Source organism: Mustela nivalis (genome assembly GCF_964662115.1).
Source record: "Mustela nivalis genome assembly, chromosome: 6".
In the NCBI taxonomy this organism is placed as follows: Eukaryota; Metazoa; Chordata; class Mammalia; order Carnivora; family Mustelidae; genus Mustela; species Mustela nivalis.
In genome coordinates, this window is record NC_139025.1 from 35,958,283 (window position 1) to 35,977,082 (window position 18,800).

Genomic DNA, 18,800 nt, shown 5'->3' on the forward strand with positions numbered 1-18,800 from the left:
GTGGGAAATGTTAAAGAGGGTATCTCATTATCATATGATCTCACTGATAATGAGAAATTTGAGTAACAAGACAGAGGATCTAAGGTAAAGGGAGGGAAAAATGAAACAAGACAAAACCAGAGAGGGAGACAAGCCATAAGAGACTCTTAATCTCAGGAAACAAACTAAGAGTTGCTGGGGGGAGGGGACGGAGGGATGGGGGGGCTGGGGCAGGGACACTGGGGAGGGTGTGTGCTATGGGGAGTGCCGTGAATTGTGTAAGACTGAGGATTCCCAGACCTGTATCCCTGAAGCAAATAATACATTTTATGTTAATTTTTTAAAAAGGCAAAAGAAAGAGGGTGTCTCTGTGTCCCCCTTTGCAGGTGGCAGGCATTCCAGACCATAGTGTCAGACCGGCGGAAGGCAGTGAACTCCGCCCTCCGGGTGCGAAACTACTGCGTGGATTGTGAGGAGACCAGCAAGTGGATCGAAGACAAGATGCAGGTGGTGCGGGCCATGAAGGACCTGGCAGGCATCATTGCCATCCAGCGGAAGCTGTCAGGGCTGGAGCGCGACGTGGCCGCCATCCAGGACCGTGTGGGTGCCCTGGAGCAGGAGTCGCAGCAGCTGATGGCCTCACACCCCGAGCAAGGAGAGGACATCGGCCAGTGGCAGGCATGTGTGGAGACGCTGTGGCAGCAACTGCAGGAAGCCCTGAAAGAGCAGGAAGCCTCGCTGGGGGAAGCCAGCAAACTCCAGACCTTCCTGCAGAATCTGGATGACTTCCAGGCCTGGCTGTCCATGGCCCAGAAATCTGTGGCCTCCGAGGACATGCCTGAGTCTTTCCCGGAGGCCGAGCAGCTCCTACAGCAGCACGTGGCCATCAAAGACGACATTGACAGGCACCAAGAGAACTTCCAGAAGGTCAAGGAGTCCGGGAAGAATGTGATCCGTGATCAGACAGACCCAGAGTACCTGCTCCTGCGCCAGAGGCTGGAGGGTCTGGATGCTGGCTGGGATGCCCTGTGCCGCATGTGGGAGAGCCGCAACCACTCCCTCGCCCAGTGCCTTGGCTTCCAGGAGTTCCAGAGAGATGCCAAGCAAGCTGAAGCCATCCTCAGCAATCAGGTAGGGAGAGGTATTCAGGGCTGGTGGGGGGAGGGTGCTATCTCTCAGGGCAAGAGCTCTGGTGAGTCTATGAATGTCCTCAGAGACCAAATCCTACTTTTTTTTACATTTAAATTTTAGTTAGTTAACATACAGTGCAATATTTTTTTCAAGAGTAGAATTCAGTGATTCATCACTTACATACGACACCCAGTGTTCAATACAAGTGCTCTCTTTAATCCCCATCACCCAGCGAGCCCATCCCCCACCCCCCTCCTTCTATCAACCCTCAGCTTGTTCTTAACAGTAAGAATCTCTTATAGCTTGTTTCCCTCTCTCCTTTTTTTCTTTTCCCCTTTCCCATATGTTCATCTCTTTCTTAAATTCCACATATGAGTGAGATCATATGATATTTGTCTTTCTCTGACTGATTTTGCTTAGCATAATACCAACCAATCTTAGCTAGATCCATCCACGTTGTTATAAATGGCTAGAAATCATTGTTCCTCATGGCTGAGTAATATTCCATTACACACACCCACACACACACCACATCTTCTTGATCTATTCCTCAGTCGATGGACATCTGGGCTCTTTCCATAGTTTGGCTGTTGTAGATGTTGCTGCTATAAACAAACATTGGGTGCGTGGATCCCTTTAGATCTGTATTTTTGTATCCTTTGGGTAAATACCCAGGAATGCAGTTTCTGGATCGTAGGGCAGCTCTATTTTTAACTTTTGAGGAAACTCCATACTGTTTTCCAGAGTGGCTGCACCAGTTTGCATTCCCACCAACAGTGCAAGAAGGTTCCCTTTTCTCCTCAAATTCTAGATTCCGAGGACCCTCTCTAGCCATGAATTGGGGGGAAATCCTCTTTGTTCCTTATCACATGCCTTTTCCAGCCCTGTTTCCTAAATTGTGCCCTGTTCTTGGGTCAGCTAGAGGCTGAAGAGGTGAATTTTCCCCTGAGCCGTTACCCTTCCATGTGGCTTCAGGCACACAGTTCAGTGGATGCCCCTGAGGTGGGGGGTGGGGCCAAGGCCTAGGGCACTGCCTCTTCCTTGCACAACTCCAGGGAGCACCGTTCATGCTGAAGCCTAGATGGCTGCACAGGGTGCTTCTGCCCGGCACATGCCCTCACTGCCTTCCCAGCATGCCTTGTCTGGAAACTTGCTTCAACAGGAATATACTCTGGCTCACTTGGAGCCCCCAGACTCCCTTGAAGCTGCAGAGGTTGGAATCCGGAAGTTTGAGGACTTCTTGGTATCTATGGAGAACAACGAGGATAAGGTCTTGAGTCCTGTGGACTCTGGAAACAAGCTGGTAGCTGAAGAAAACCTCTACTCAGACAAGATCTTGGAGAAGGTGCAGCTGATCGAGGACAGGTACTCTCCGCCCCCAAGCTCACGGGGCTAGAGCCAGGTAGGGCAGGTGATGTTGTGCAAGGTCCCTGGGCTCAGCACTGTGGTGACAACAGCTTCTGGCTTCCCTACCAGGCACAAGAAAAACAAGGAGAAGGCCGAGGAGGCTTCTGTCATTTTGAAGGACAACTTGGAGCTCCAGCACTTCCTCCAGAACTGCCAGGAGGTGAGGCTCCAGCAAGCTGGGCTACCTTGCAGGAGATTCCCTGCTAGGACCAAAGTGCCCTAGAGGTAGAACAGTCATGGGGGCTGGGAGGACACCCGGCTGGCTCAGTCCAAACAGCAGGATCAGTTGGTCTTGGGGTCATGGGCTTGAGCCCCATATTGGGGTGTACAGATTACTAAAAAAAAAAATAAACTTGAAAGAAAAAAAGAAAGAAATTGAGAGTCTAGAATTTCGTAAGGGGAGCTCTGAGGTCATCCTCTAGAATCGTGGGTTCTATAATTTTTTCCCCAAATCTACAAATTTTAATTTGCCTAGTCCAGGACACGGTTTCTCAAAGAATAGCCTGAGGGCTATCTCTATGGAAGTCCCATGGGGCCCTGGTCAAGGCCGGCTTCAAGGACATGCCACCTGTGCATTCATCTAGGGCCTATGCTCAGAAGGGCCTCATGCTTGCTTTAATGCTCTGTGGTTGCCATCTTAATTTTTTTTTTTTTTTTAGATTTTATCTATTTATTTGATAGATAGCAAGAACAGGGGAGCAGCAGGCAAAGGGCAAGGGAGAGAAGCAGACTCCCCTCCGAGCAGGAAGCCTGATGCAGCACTCGATGCCAGGACCCCAGAATCATAACCTGAGCTAAAGGCAGATGCTTAATGACTGAGCCACCCAGACACCCCTGCCATCTTGAAATTCTTTTTTTTTTTTTAAGATTTTATTTATTTATTTGACAGAGATCACAAGTAGGCAGAGATGCAGGCAGAGAAAGAGGAGGAAGCAGGCTCCCTGCTGAGCAGAGAGACCGATGCAGGGCTTGATCCCAGAACCCTGGGATCATGACCTGAGCTGGAGGCAGAGGCTTTAACCCACTGAGCCACCCAGGCGCCCCCATCTTGAAATTCTTAATAATTTGAGCATTCCCATTTTGCACTGGGCCCTGCAAATTATGGAGCCACTCCTGGCACTTGTTAAATGCAAAGTCCTGGGCCCCGCTCAGGCCCAGAGGAATCAAAACCTCAAGGGATGAGAGAGACAGTAGTGTTTTCAACAAGTCTCCTAGTTGGAGAGCTGACTCAGAAGGTCCTTGCTCAGCCCTCAAGGAATGTTTTTAACCTGCACTCCTGGAGTACACATGGAGCCCCTCCATGAGTGGTCCTTCTGTGTGGAATGGTGCTTTCTCTGACTTCGTTCTCTCTCCCATCCTCATACCCCTCTCCTCTCAGCCCAAACAACTTTGCTTTTATCTGCCTCTGCCCTTGGCACCAACCAGGCTTGGTCTGCTGCCAGGACATTCTGAAAACATCGGATGCTCATCAGAGTTCTTCCCTCATTGTTAATTACAAGATCTGCCCTTGGCTTCTTCTTCAGATAACATTTTCTCTGTGTTTATTAGTGATTTCTCACCTACTGCCAAGGGGTGGATTTATCTATCCATTCAGTAAGCATTCCCTGAGTTCCTTCAGTGGGCCAGGCCCTGTCCTAGGTCCTGGAAAAATGGCAAGAAGCGTAACTGTCCCTGGTGTCCCCTGCATACACTCGACTGGGGAAGACGCTCAGGTACCGCTATTTTAGCCCTGAGACAACACAGGTTAAGTTGCGTGTGCTCAGAGTCAGGGACCGAGCGTTAGAGAGTAGTACTCCGCTGTGTTCATACTTCCTCTCCTGGACTGCCTTCTGCAGTCAGAGGTGAACCGCAGGTCCTGCCCTGAGCCCCTGGCCAAAGAGGTCCACTCAAAGACTGTTGGACTCCCTCCTTCTGTCCACAGCTCACTCTCTGGATCAATGACAAGCTGCTAACATCTCAGGATGTCTCCTATGATGACGCGAGAAACCTACAAAACAAGTGGGCAAAGCACCAGGCCTTTATGGCAGACCTGGCTTCCCACCAGGGGTGGCTGGATAGCATCGATGCGGTAAGTGAAATGAGTGAGGTGCGCTGGGGGCTCTCTTCCCAGATGCGCATGCCTGAGTGGGGCTTCACGCAGCGCGTGGCCACCGTCTGAAGCTTACTGGACAATATAGAACCTGGAAGTGAAACACTTCTCTAAAGAGTAGTCCAACCTTCAGAGCTCCTGCCACGTCCAGTCCTGTTAGGCCTGGTCAGAATCGGTGTGTCCTCTGGGGCACCTGAGTCTGGGGACAGTCCAGACACTGAGGAGACCTGGGTGCGCGCCTCAGCCTCTGGTGCCGGGATACCAGCTCTCTCCATGTGCTTCCATTATCCTCACCAGGGCCCCAGCATTGTCCTGCCCGAGGGCAGGGGGACGTGGGAGATGAGCTCAGTAGTCCAGGGGACCGTGAAACCTCATCGTTTGGATGGGCAAGACCACCAAGGAGTGGTCACTCACACCCCTCATAGATGGGGGACACTAAGAGGATGACCCCTTTATAACAAGCCCGCTCCAGGGCCCAAGTTAAATGTAGCTGGCATTCAATCTGGGCGGCCCTCACCTTTGCTCCCCACTGCTGTGGCTGTCCAGGAAGAAGCAGGTGTAGGGTCCACACAGGGCAGCAGCCATTGTGGTTGAAGGTGCAGACTCTGAGCCAGACTGTCCGACGACTCAATCTCCCTGAGCCTCACTTTCTCCATCTGAAAAATGAGGGTAATAGCAGTACCTGCGCAAGGGAATTGTGAACATTAAAGCGCTTAGCATGCATAGTACTTGGCGCTTATGAGGTATGCAGTAAATATTGGCTGTTATTAGCAACATACATTCCTAGGCCCAAATTGATTAGACTGTACCCAGCTGAAATGGTATATTTTTGCAGGTGAAAACCCGGTAAGACAAACCCAGTAACTAAAAGACACCACCGAAGACTAGTGCACAGCTGCTAGGAAGACCATTGAGAGCAGAGTCCTTTCCATGTTGGCTGGACCTGGGTGGATCTTGTTTCTTTTTTTTCTTTTAATTAAAAAATAATTTAGATCAGCTGATCCTGGTCAGCAGCAACTCCCCATACTACAGTCTTCTGGAGCCCTTAGCCCCAGACATACCCCTCCCTATCACATCTTCTCCTGCAAATAACTCTGGGGGTGCAGAGTCAGCGGAGCCTCACCTGCATTCTAGGCACATTCTTTGCCTCCCCAACCTCCCCTCAGTTAACCCCTGGCAACTACAACCCTTGGAGGGCCGCTCCAATGTTGCTGGGCCTCAGAGGGTGAGCCCTCCTGCTTCCCCATGCAGGAAGGAAAGCAGCTGATGGAAGAGAAGACCCAGTATACAGCCCAGGTGGCCCAGAGGCTGGAAGACTTGCACCGGCTCTGGGATGAGCTTCAGGCCACCACACAGGAGAGGGCCCAGCATCTCTCAGCTGCCAGGAGCTCCTACCTGCGCTCACAGACCCATGCCGACCTCAACAAGTGGATCAGTGCTATGGAGGACCAGCTGCGGTCTGATGACCCTGGCAAGGACCTGACCAGTGTCAACCGGATGTTGGCGAAGCTGAAGGCACGTGAGTGGGATGTAGACTGGGGATGTCGGAATAGGAGATCTTGGGGAGGGAATCTGAAACCTGAAAGGGAGAATTCCTTCTGTTCCTCTTAGCGGGGCTTGAGCAAAACTGTCTCCTGGTTGATAACCCATCTCTTACCCCTTTGCAGTGGGTAAGACAGGGATCCTGGATTAAAAAAAAAAAAATGCACAGGAAGTATAGGACAAGCACCTTTGGGAAAGCTGAGTGGGGGCATCCAGAGAGACTGACTTCCTGGGGGAGGCGGGACCTTTAAGAATGGATAGGATATGGATGATGAAGCAGACGCAGGGCTACCCAGGGGCCAAGGCTGTTACCGACATGTCCTCTTGTGTCCCAGCGTGTGGAGGACCAAGTGAACGTGCGGAAGGAGGAGTTGGGGGAGCTGCTTGCCCAGGTGCCCTCGCTGGGAGAGGAGGCAGGAGACACAGACATGAGCATCGAGAGGCGGTTCCTGGACCTCCTAGAGCCCCTGGAGAGGAGGAAGAAGCAGCTGGAATCATCCCGAGCCAAGCTGCAGATCACCAGGGACTTAGAAGATGAGACGGTGAGTTGGCCGCAGACCTCTCCCCCAGGGGCCGAGCAGGCAGCTGCCGTCAGGATAACTGGCTGCCGCCCAGGGCGGTTCTTAGCACATGTCCTGTCCTCTCACCTCCGGATCTCAGATCCGTTATGATAATTATATTAAATATGAAAGTAAAGACAGTGCTTTTGGAACAGTAACTCAGTCATGGACTTTGAGACAGACAGACTTGGGTTCAAGATCCAGCTGTGTTGCCTTCCACCTGGATGACCAGAAGCAAATTATTTGGAACCTCAATTCAAAATATCTAAGTGTCCCCATCTGTAAAATGGGGACAAAACCCTGACGGAGTGTGGGAAGAGAACCAGGGAGACACGACAGGAGAGAGCTCTGTCTGACTCTGTCTGGGGTGAGTGGTGGCCACAGTTGTCACCCGCTGAGCCCCACCTTCTGGTCTCTACAGCTCTGGGTGGAAGAGAGGCTGCCTCTGGCCCAGTCAGCCAACTACGGCACGAATCTGCAAAACGTGCAGCTGTTAATGAAGAAGAATCAGGTGAGTCCTGCTTCATCTCATTAGTGTCCCCACCTGCCCCCTCCCTGCCACAGCCCTGCCCTATCCTGCTCTGCACAGGGCGGAATGCCCAGCCCTGACCTTCAGAGGACCAGCAACAGCAGATTATTGTTCTTGTTGGTAGCTGTGGGGCCCCCAGATCCCATAAAAAGAGAACTTTGGTGATGGCAGAGAGAATTCTAGGAAGTCCATGGCAGGGCTGGTAGAGGGGTGTCCAGATGATTTGGGAGGAGCCATTCAGACCCACCCGAGCATCGAGTGACTACAGGACCCTGGCCTGGGTGTCATGTGTCCCATATCTCCTGGTTTCTGGTGTCATGAAGCCCATATCTCCTGGTTTCTTTCCTAAGACTGACTTGCCCCTCTTTCAGGACTGAGCCTGACCTGTTGGATAGCCTCAGAGCAAGTAGGCCCCGTTTCTCTGCCACGTGAGGATACTCATGGGAAGCCTTTAAACTTGGCCCCTGAGCCAATTGGAGCAACATCCATTTGCTGCTCTGCTCTTTCTTAAACCTCATGGATCATTTCAGAGACCCTGGTCAGACTCCTGGGAGTGAGCAGATGCAGTACTTCCTCCTGTATCAGGAGTACAAGTGTCGTGTTTTGTCTTCCAAGAAGACCAGCTGCACGCGCTCATGGTGTCTCTGCGGCTAGCCCCTGGTCTTGGGCAGAGAGTGGCTCCTCCTGCCTGCTCAACGCTCTGGGTCGGGAAGTGGGGGCAGCCACGCCCAAGAGCAACAAGAGCCTGGGAAATGGTCTTGGAGAAGAGCAGTGTGTCCCAGAATTTGAATCAGCTCAGCACTTCCTTGGGGAAGAAAGGCCTTGGCAGCCAGTACTTCCTCACAATAACAGCAGCTGACATCTGCTCACAGAGCCCAGCAACTGGGCAAGGATCTGAGTTACATTCAGAGAGGTGTCTGAAAAGTTCCTCAGACCATTTGCTTCCAGTTGACATTGACCTAGTCACAAAGGCTCCAGTGTGCACAGGCAGGGTCTTGGGCTAGAAGTTAGTAGGTAGGGGTTCCACTAATGCCACAACCTGTAGTTAAAGGAAGGATACTGGTAGAAGGCAGTATCCTGGGGCCTCAGTTTCCTCATCTGTAAAACGAGCTGACATCAGTCCTTTTGACACTAAAGTCTTTGACTCTATCTGGCCTCAGTGTGGTTGCCAGAAGACTCCCAGCTCCGCTGAATGAAGGTTGCTATTTCAGGAAAAGGGCAAGACAGATATAGGTGGGTTTCCCCAACCAAGAAGGGAAAGATAGCCTCTTGGGAAAGCCTGGCTGCCCTTGTCAAGACTTCTCCAGGCTAGACCAGCTATAGCTTAAATCTCATTTTATCTTTCCCTCTGTTGCAGTGGTTCTCAACTTCAGTATGCACCAGACTCACCCAGAGGGCTTGTTAAAACACAGTTGACCAGGCTCAGTCTCAGGTCTACTGAATCAGACTCTGGGAGGAGAACCTGGTAACTTTTGCATATCTACCAAGATCCTAGATGACGTCGATGGTGTTGGTGTGGGATCCCACTTTGAGAACCACTGCTCTGATGGTTATCCATTACAGCTAGAACCATTCATGTGAGCCCTTGCAAGGGCTCACATGAATGGTTCTCGACTTTGGCTGCACAGTAGAATCACCTGGGGGACATCTAAACCTGTGGATGCTCCGTTCCTACCTCAGACCAATTAATTAAGGTCCCTGGGGATAGGGCCCTGACTCTGTGTTTTCCTAGACTATTCAGTGTGCACCCAGGGTTAAGAACCACTGTCCCACCTGATCTGGCTCTGGCCTTCCTCTAAAGCTCACTTCTCATCACTCTGACCTTCCTCCATAGTATTCCAGATTTTCTGGCCTCCAGATGGTCCCGGCTGGCTTCCAGCCCAGGGACTCTACGCTTTCTCTTCTGTCTTGACTGCAACACTCATTCCCCAAACCTTTGTACAGTTACCTCCTTCTCACTGCTCATGCCTCACTAGGATGCCGTCTCCCTGGGAAGGGCCTTCCTGACGCCCCCCCCCTGCTCAAGTAGCCACCAGCATGCCTCAGCAGACATTCTCGATCTCAGTGGGGTATCTTCCTCATAGCACTCATTATCCACATTTATTCACTTATTTCCATGCTTACCATCCACTCTGTCTACGACAGTGTAAGCTTTATGAAGGCAGGGTTTTGTTGATCTTATTCCCACATTGTCCCTAGAGCCCAGGACGAGGCCCAGGACCTAGGAAATAACTTCATAGCTCTCTTTGGACACGTGAGGTAGAAAGAATGCTTCATAAGGAAGCACACTGCATGGGAGCCTGGAAAGGAATTACTTAAAAAGAGAGGGAGAGAGATATATTTTAGGATCCCTTGCAGAGGTCACAGGATCTCAGGGAAGGAAAGTGGCACACAGAGCTGATACCATGGGTTGTGGAAATTCAGTGGCACGGACCATGAAAAACGGTCAGGATTGAGATTCCCAGTATAAAGGGTCAGAAGGTATTTCAGCAAGTTAGGTGACTTGTGGCTCCTGCTGCTTCTGTGGACTTTCAGTGCTGACAGTCACTGTCGGATTGTGTGTAGGGCTCTCGCCCCTGCCCTCCGATGGTTTTCAAGGCTGCGGGGAGATTGTAGAAAGGGAGGAGGTGAGGTGTGGGAGCCGAGAGCCCACATGCAAGCAGCAGCGAGGCAGGGCCTCTAGGACCCCAAAGTGAGCCACACACGGGTAATGGCCCACCAAAGAAAAAAGCCACCCTGTCACCAGAGAGAGAGGAAAATGCCCTCTCCGTGACCAAGGGCTTAGACAGCAAACAATACAGAGTTCGCAAAAGATCTGAGAAATAGAAATGGGGGGCAGACTCTGAGCAAGGAGCCACCATCAGCTGTTGTCTCCCATGGAGCCAAAGGTGCTAAAATAGGATCTCAAAGGCCATTTAGGAATCAGCTAAGAAGCAAGCTGTGCTGAGACACAGGAGGCCTAGGGAGCAGAGAGAGCCACGTCCAAAGGCCCGCACTGCCGCTCACCATGCACAGGTTACACGGCCACCACCGGGCCCTCACTAGCTCCAGAGTATGCCCGAGTGACCAGAGGGGGTCCTGGCTGAGCCGCTGCCTGCAGGCCGGCCCCCCACCTCACCTCCCAGCCCTTCCCCTCTGGCCGCAGACGCTGCAGAATGAGATCCTGGGCCACGCACCGCGGGTGGAGGACGTGCTGCAGAGAGGGCGGCAGCTGCTGGAGGCGGCGGAGATCGACTGTCAGGACATCCAGGAGCGCCTGGGGCACCTGCAGGGTGCATGGGATGCGCTTCAGGAGGCGGCGGCTGGGCGGCTACAGCGCCTGCGGGATGCCAGCGAAGCCCAGCAGTACTACCTGGACGCGGGCGAGGCCGAGGCCTGGATCAGCGAGCAGGAGTTCTACATCATCTCCGACGAGATCCCCAAGGTCAGCCCGGGCTGGGGCGCTGGTGCCAGGCTGGGAGCCAAGGCCAGGAGGAAGAGCAGGGGTGGGGCCGGCAGTGGGCAGCTGCGCATCGGAAGTCCGGGCGTCTGAAGGGTCAGCCGCTGTGGCAGACATCCCGCAGCCCGGTGCCCCGTTTGCCAACTTAGATGTGATCGAACCCAAGATTTCCCCAGCTTTCTCGTGCCGTGGCTTCTGTATGGAGGGCCTGCCAGGAGGGAGGGAGGGATGAGGTGAGTCACCTCTAAGGAAGTTTTCACAGGGTCAGATTGGAGCTGGGCCTGGGAGGGTAGGCATCAGAGAACATCAAGAGGAAGGCGGGGTGTTGCCGAGGAACGAGTAGCAAGAAGGAAGCGTGCACCACTCTCCTGTGAGGGTCCTCCGAGCCTGGCTGCACCCCCCATTCCGCACCCCAGTCTCGGGCACCTCTGGGAGCAAGTGCCCTGAGAGTCACTGCCTCCTAGGACGAAGAGAGCGCCATCGTGATGCTGAAGCGGCATTTGAGGCAGCAGCACGCGCTGGAGGAATACGGGAGGAACATCAAGCAGCTGGCCACCAGGGCCCAGGGCCTCCTGTCCGCGGGCCACCCTGAGGGGTGCGTGTGCCACTGGAGTGACTTGGCCGGGTGATGGACATCAGGCTGGGGGACCCCACCAGCTGGGATCCCTTCAGGTCTAAGGGGGAAAACAGCAACAGTTTGGGGAAGAACTGGGTTGGAGACTACTGCTTTCTGGACTGCTAATTGGCCTAATTGCAACTCATGCCTTGGTTTTGCATGAACAGGGCCAACTAAGGCCTGGTTTTCAAGGTCAGAAAATATGATGGCGAAGCTACCCTCTCAGTGAACCAAGAGTTCCAGTCTTTTGAAGAATTAGATTATGCTAAGAGACACTGGAGAGTAACTTTTCTTTTCTCTTTATGGTCCAGAAAGCACCTCAAGATCTCCCAGTGTCTCAGCAAGAATCATTATATAGGCATGAAGGTAGAAAACTTACATCCATCTGGTCAGTGGGTCTGCTGGGCCAGACCCATCGGGCTGCTCCCCCAGGCATAGCCCAGACCTCAGCTGCCTGCAGGGCTTCCACAGCTGTGGGGCTTCAGCAGCCACCCCAGCATCTCCAGAGGAGCCCCAGGGATTGAGCCCCATCCCCGCTGCCCTTGGAGCCGAGCTGCCAGTGCTGCTCCATCAGTCTCCTTGGGAGATAATGGAGGAGGTCCCTTTTGTCTCCCTGAGCTTCCTGGAATGAGGGACAATGCTGGGAGGCACGTTTCTGTCCTCTCCTGAGGCATTCTGGTCCACAGGATGGTTCTCCCCCCACACACCCAAAACTTCCCAGGAAAAACTGCTCTCGTCCTGCCTAGTTCCCCTCCCCAGCTTTCCCTGCCACGGGGCTGGGGAGAAGTAGATGTGCCCCTCCGAGCTGGGATCAGAGCTCTGGACTCTCTACCTTCGTCTCGAGTGCTTTCTGGTTTTGAATTCCAGGGAGCAGATCATACGACTTCAGGGGCAAGTGGACAAGCAGTACGCAGGGCTGAAGGAGGTAGCCGAAGAACGCAGGCGGAAGCTGGAGAACATGTATCACCTGTTCCAGCTGAAGAGGGAGACAGATGACTTGGAGCAGTGGATTTCAGAAAAGGAGCTGGTGGCCTCCTCCCCTGAGATGGGGCAAGACTTTGACCATGTTACTGTGAGTACTCACAGTGACTGCTCTCTGTCTTCCTTCAACACCAGAGACACAGGTGCCGTCAGGCCAGACACACACGCGCGCGCGTGCACACCCACACACACAGTGCTACGCAGGATCTGGGCGTCCTGGCTCTAGACCCCATGCCCTCAGTGGAGACACACTGCCCCTGAGCCCATGCTTCCCCGGGAAGGTGTGGCCCCAGGTGGTTGTGGTTCCCGCCTTGTGAAGGTCTGCGGCTAGGGAGATGACACCACACACCCCAACCCTAGGCCCCAATAACCACCTTTGTGTTTCCCCCATGTCCAGCTGCTCCGGGACAAGTTCCGGGACTTTGCCCGTGAGACGGGGGCAATTGGGCAGGAGCGGGTGGACAACGTGAACATCATCATCGAGCAGCTCATCGACGCCGGCCACAGCGAGGCGGCCACGATTGCCGAGTGGAAGGATGGGCTAAACGAAATGTGGGCGGACCTACTGGAGCTCATTGACACGCGCATGCAGTTGCTGGCCGCCTCCTATGACCTGCACCGCTACTTCTACACGGGCACAGAGATCCTGGGCCTCATTGATGAGAAGCACCGAGAGCTGCCCGAGGACGTGGGGCTGGACGCCAGCACGGCCGAGTCCTTCCACCGGGTGCACACGGCCTTCGAACGGGAGCTCCACCTGCTGGAACTGCAGGTGCCTTCTGTCCCCTGCTGTCCATCCCCACCCCTCCCCCCGCCCCCTGCAGGCTCCAGGGACCTGCTGTCCACCTCTTCCCCAGGGGCCCGGGGTGTCAGCCTCTGGAATGGACACCAGCAAATTTCACCTCTTTCAAAAGGCAACAGCTTGGGTCAGAAAGGCTGGGAGCTGTGGCTTTCAGTCATTCTTTAGCTTCAGAAGTAGTTCTTCAATCTGAAACCTCACAAAAATCTAAGGCATCAAATACCTAAAAATGCCTGGTGTCTGGCTGTGCCACAGCATTCCTGGCAGACTCGCACACGGTGCATTTCCAGCACTCGGTGCTGGTGTCAGCATCGCACTCTGTCCCATACTCCAGAGCTACGTACAAACATCATCTGCTCTTTATAGATGAGGAAAGCAAGGCACGGAGCGTAAATGAGCTCCCTGGAACATGTGGACAGTGCCGCCAGGATTCGGATCTGGGCATCCTGGCTCTAGACCCCATGCCCTCAGCCACTGGGCTGTTCAGTCTTTCCACATGGGAGCTGGTGGGGCAGGGGGTACCCCAGGAACTACTGAGACCTGCTCCTCCCATCACTGGGGTGGTCCCTGAGATACTGCTGCAGGCCCATAGGGCTCCACAGAACTTGGTGTGATGGAAAGGGTGAGAGCAGGGGGCCCCCTGCTGCGTAGGCCTCAGGAGCCCTGCAGAGGCCCCAGGAGAGACGGGCTGGCTGTGGAGTCCTGTGTCTACCCGGCGGGGCTCAGGGATAAGACACTGAGGTGGGTCGGGCCCTGGTTTACTCAGAAGAGAAGCTCCTGGGAATGTCATCCAGCTGGTGGTGGGGCCTGCCCTGCAGCCCTTGGGCTTCAGGGGTGCTGCAGCTCCTGAGGGGGGCACAGCCCACTAAAGTCTCAGGAATGAGGCCTCATTGCACCAGGACTGGCCTCAGACAGAGGACCTAGGAGAGCCGCTCCCTTGGACAGGCAGCTTACGGAGAGGTTAAGAACAGGGAATCCAGTCTGCACCCCTCAGGCCACTTACTCAGGCTCCCTGTACCTCAGTTTCTTCATCTCAAAAACAGGGATCACAGTAGTACCTCTTTCATAGGGTGCCTGCGAAGCATGCCTGGCACATAGTTACTATTATTACAGTACTTCAGGGGAGACCAAAGGGCACAGAGTCCCTTTCACTCTTATATCCTCATCAAAACCCAAAGGATGGCTTGGGTCCATAGAGGCCAAAACAAGGAGACTTCTCCCCCAGCATTAGTGGAATGCTGAAGATCTTGCCTTCCAGAAGAGACCTGGGAGGGAGACCCAGAGGAGAGAGACCCCTTGCCCAGCAGAGGCCCAAGGCACATCTTTCTGGGGAACGACGTTCAGTTTTGCCCAACCACAGGTCCAGCAGTTCCAGGATGTGGCCGGCCGCCTGCAGAAGGCATATGCTGGGGAGAAAGCAGAGACCATCCAGAACAAGGAGCAAGAAGTGTCCGCCGCCTGGCAAGCACTGCTTGAAGCCTGTGCTGGCCGTCGCACCCAGCTGGTAGACACAGCAGACAAGTTCCGCTTCTTCAGCATGGCCCGGGACCTCCTCTCCTGGATGGAAAGCGTCATCCGGCAGATTGAGACCCAGGAGAAGCCTAGGTAAGGGGGACATCCTCAGGACAGCCCCACCCCTCAGCCCCTTTGTCCCCAAGGCTGGCAGAGCAGGCCGCTGCCCTGCGACTCCTCCTTGGGGGACCATCTTGGACTGTGGGAGCACCTGAGATTGGGTCCAGGGAGAAACGGAGTAGCTTAGCTTCTCCTGAGGGCACCGATCATTTCAGAGTAAAGGGAGCCCTGAGAGTGGCAAGAAAGACCTCTGCCATTCAGACCTGATGGCAGGGCAGTGACCACAGCTGTCAGGGAAAGTAAGCACTTTGCACACCCAAAGCTGGGCAGGTCCGAGCCTATGTATCAGCCCCGTGCTGGGATGCAGAGGCCATTTTCCCCAAGCTCCAGAAGGAGCTCATTATGCATGTGAGGTGGGGGCGGGGGGATTCATGGCCGTGAGAACCTCGGCAGGGAGCAGCTCTCCAGGGGACTGTCTCCCTGGCAGTGGTCATTGGCCCATCTCTGTCCCTCTGCCCTGGAGTGCCCGTCATGGCCAAGACTTTATACTTTACATCCTTATTCAGAATGCGCTTCGCATAACATACCATTCGGCCACTAACATGTCCCATTCAAGGGTTTTCTCACCACCACCGGGTATGGCCCTCACCACATTCTAAGTTTAGAAGACTTTCATCACCCCAGAAAGAATCCCGGTACCCGTTAGCAGTCATCACCCCACAGTTCCCTCCTCCCCCGAGCTCCTGGCAACCACGAGTCTAGTTTCCATTTCTCTAGATTTGCCTGTCCTAGATTTGTCCTAGAAGGGGACTCTTCCAGTACGTGGTCCTTTGGGACTAGCTCGTTTCACTTAGTACAAACCTTTTAAGGTTCATCCATGTTATAGCGAGGATCAGAACCTCATTCCTTTTTATTCTCAAATAATATTCCCAGGCTCCTTCTGGGGTCCCCAAACCCCTGACTCATCCCCTGCCAGCTGACCAGCGAAAGACACTAGGGCATCAATGTTCCCCCTGGGGCTAGGCTGGCAGAGGACTCCCTGGCTGGCCAGAGAGAGAGGAGGAAGTGGGGTCAGAGTCCCAGGCATGTGGAAGGCGGCCCTCTGTGGTCTAGACTTGACATCAGGCAGGCCAGAGTCACCCAGAGTTTCCTTCTTCCTCAAACTCCCTCCCTGACCCTTGACCCCCCCCTTCATCCCCCAGGGATGTCTCCTCAGTGGAACTGCTCATGAAGTATCACCAGGGCATCAAGGCAGAGATCGACACCCGGAGCAAGAACTTTAGCGCCTGCCTAGAGCTGGGGGAGTCCCTGCTGGAGAGGCAGCACCAGGCCTCGGAGGAGGTGAGAGGACAGTGGGTGAAGAGGAGCCTTGCCTGCATTCTCGCTGGGCTGGACAGTTTCCTGGGAGGGAGCTGTGGGCCATGGGTTCTCTGAGGAGACTCTCTCACTCGTGGAGTGTCAGAGCTGTGTGCAGGCCCAGGGATTGGGGCCCCATCGGCCCCAGCCAAGGCTGGCAGCTTAGTAGAGGAGAGCGGGCTCATAGCCCACCTAGCCACCCACATGTGTGCATGCTGTGGCGTTGGCAAGACCCATTTCCTAGGAGAGGCACACGTGCCTCAGAGAGGTTAAGTCACTTGCCCAAGGTAGCACAGCTGGCTAGTGGCAGGGCCAGGACTTGAAGTGAGGTCCTTGTGACCAAACTCAGCATGCTTTGCAGGACGCATTTGCACACCACCTCAGACAAGGGGAAGGTTTACTAAAAGCCTGAGCTGTTCTCCCTTCCTTCCCACAGATTAGTGAGAAACTGAAGCAGGTGCTATCCAGGAGGAAGGAGATGGATGCGAAGTGGGAGGACCGCCAGGAACAGCTCCGCATGCGTGAGTACACCCAGAACTTGGGGGAGGGGGGCAGACTCCTGCTGAGGTGGGGGCGGGGCAGGAGTGATTTTTACCTCCTAGAGAGGAGAACCCAGAATGCCACCCATAAGCAAGGTTCTGGAGCCAAGGGCCTCGGGGGTCCACACAGAGGAGCCGCATAGACACGCTGCTGGCTGCCCACCTCCAACCAGCCCGCATGCCCTCTCCCTGCTTGCCCTCGGCCCCGCCTGGGTCCAGGCAGAACATGAGTGGCTCAGCTTCTGCCGGGAGGACACCACCACCATGTGCCAGGCTGCTGTCCCTGAAGCCGGGGGGAGGGGTCAGGTTAAGGCTCTAGCACCTCCCACTGCTGGATCTGAGGCATGTCAGACACAGAGCTCTGTCCTCTGCAGCTGGAGACCGAGGAAAGGGAAAAAGTCCTACCACTCAGGAGGGAGCTGCACGCAAGCCAGGAAGGCCTGACAGCCCCGCGGCTGCTTGAGCACAATTATGGGAGGCAGCCAAGGACTGGGAAGCAAGCGTGTAGGGCAAAAGGCTGCTTGTCAAAAGGGGATTCTAAGCTACATTTTTTTCCAACAGAGTTTGTTCTATTTCATGTGTTTTTCCAATATAACTATGGATTGGAGATGAGGAAACCCTCCCCCATGTGGCATGGAATCGAGTGGTCTCAGGCAGTAGGTCACCACTGAGCAGGGTGTCCCCATGGTTCAGGGACCCCTGTGAGGGCCTCCTGCCTGGCCACCAGCTCCTCGTCTGTGGAGCAGCTCACTGCTGAGTGCTAACAGGCCCTTCTTGGGCCATGTGGGTGGGTCTGTGGCTTGTTCCCCGTTGCAGTACTGGAAGTGTGCCAGTTCTCGAGGGACGCCTCTGTGGCCGAAGCGTGGCTGATCGCCCAGGAGCCCTACCTGGCCAGCCGGGACTTTGGACACACGGTGGATGGTGTGGAGAAGCTTATCAGGAGGCATGAGGCTTTTGAGAAGTCCACGGCCAGCTGGGCAGAGCGCTTTGCCGCCCTGGAGAAGCCCACCACGGTGAGCTGGGAACGCGTACTGGGAGGCCCCGCAGCCACACCTCAGAGGAGGGGGGAACTCGAGTCGAACTCTGAGCCTGTTATTAGGCACACGCGGACAGTATACAAGGCTTGGCGAGGGGCAGAGTGGGAAGGAAATAGGAGACGTAGAAAGCACTTCCGAATGCAAAAGATAAAGGCGGTAATTTCTAAAAGAACAAACACCAGGTGCGTGGGGAGCTGTGTTTAGGGAAGGCTGTCAAGCAGTGAGAGCCTCTTCTCTGTGGCTACTCTGATACCCTGGGTCTTTTCTTCCCCTTAGCTTGAGCTAAAAGAACGCCAGACCCCAGACAGACCTGAAGAGGAGAGTGGGTAAGTGGAGGGCCAGGCGGATTGAGCAGGAGCGTTCTGCCAAGGAGGATGGGTGGGAAGGGAGAGGGAAGGTGCTTTTCATCAGAAACAGACCCCCGGATGTCTTAATAATTCCTCTCACACCTAGACCACTAGCCAGAGAAGTCTGGGGTGTCTGCAGGCTAAAGGCCTAGAGGAGCTTGTGTTTCCCCCAAATCACGGGTAGTCTGAAGGCCTGGTGCAGGCAGAAACGGCTCCCTGCTCTGGGAGCCACTGAACACATGCTCCAGAGGCCATTCTGCCTTCAACTGTGTCCATTTCTGAAGAGTCTGCCATAGTGTTTCCAATTAAGCAGTTCCTTGCTGAGAGCCTGTTGCTGGGAGGCCGGGACCAGGCGAGAGCGGACAGGCTCCTGGTGGGAAGAGCAGGAAGCCACACACTGGCTTCGGGGAGGCAGTTTCTAAAGAGGGGCTGGGTCTTCCACAGGCCTCAAGAGGAAGAAGGGGAGACAGCAGGGGAGGCTCCCCGAGGTCCGCATCGCGCAGCCACCGAGAGAACGTCCCCGGTCAGTTTCCTGTCCTATTTGTCTGGTTCCTGGGAGTCCTTGCTGCCGGAGCCCTCCCATCCCTACTAGGCTCGGCCAGGGCAGAACGCGAGGACAGGCTGTACCACCCATGCTTCCAGACTCCTCTTCCACATCAGTCTTCCTTTTCACTTAGGTTTTCTTAATTTCTAGAATAATTGCCCTCCTTCCTTCAACCCAAAGACACTGACATGCCAGCCCACTGACATGACTCTTTTTAGTTTGATTTTATCTAGTCTAATACATTTTATTGTACAAATACATCACTATCTACATTGGGAGAAAGAGTTGATCCAGGGAAGGTTTATTTTTCTATACCATCCCATCATTCTCCCA

General features: G+C 54.3%; 1 protein-coding gene across 2 annotated transcripts in view; it reads left to right on the forward strand.

Annotated features, from left to right (window-relative positions):
- Positions 1-18,800, forward strand: part of SPTB (spectrin beta, erythrocytic) — a 124,116-nt gene that overhangs the window by 90,241 nt on the left and 15,075 nt on the right. For both annotated transcript variants that reach the window (XM_082734137.1, XM_082734138.1), the window contains exons 16-32: positions 366-1,110; positions 2,273-2,475; positions 2,587-2,677; positions 4,439-4,585; positions 5,858-6,121; positions 6,484-6,690; positions 7,130-7,219; positions 10,383-10,661; positions 11,141-11,271; positions 12,160-12,364; positions 12,671-13,045; positions 14,433-14,677; positions 15,847-15,985; positions 16,437-16,521; positions 17,356-17,552; positions 17,853-17,902; positions 18,368-18,446. In XM_082734137.1, the coding sequence (XP_082590263.1) occupies positions 366-1,110; positions 2,273-2,475; positions 2,587-2,677; positions 4,439-4,585; positions 5,858-6,121; positions 6,484-6,690; positions 7,130-7,219; positions 10,383-10,661; positions 11,141-11,271; positions 12,160-12,364; positions 12,671-13,045; positions 14,433-14,677; positions 15,847-15,985; positions 16,437-16,521; positions 17,356-17,552; positions 17,853-17,902; positions 18,368-18,446 (3,532 nt within the window). The remainder of the gene's footprint in view (positions 1-365; positions 1,111-2,272; positions 2,476-2,586; positions 2,678-4,438; positions 4,586-5,857; positions 6,122-6,483; positions 6,691-7,129; positions 7,220-10,382; positions 10,662-11,140; positions 11,272-12,159; positions 12,365-12,670; positions 13,046-14,432; positions 14,678-15,846; positions 15,986-16,436; positions 16,522-17,355; positions 17,553-17,852; positions 17,903-18,367; positions 18,447-18,800) is intronic.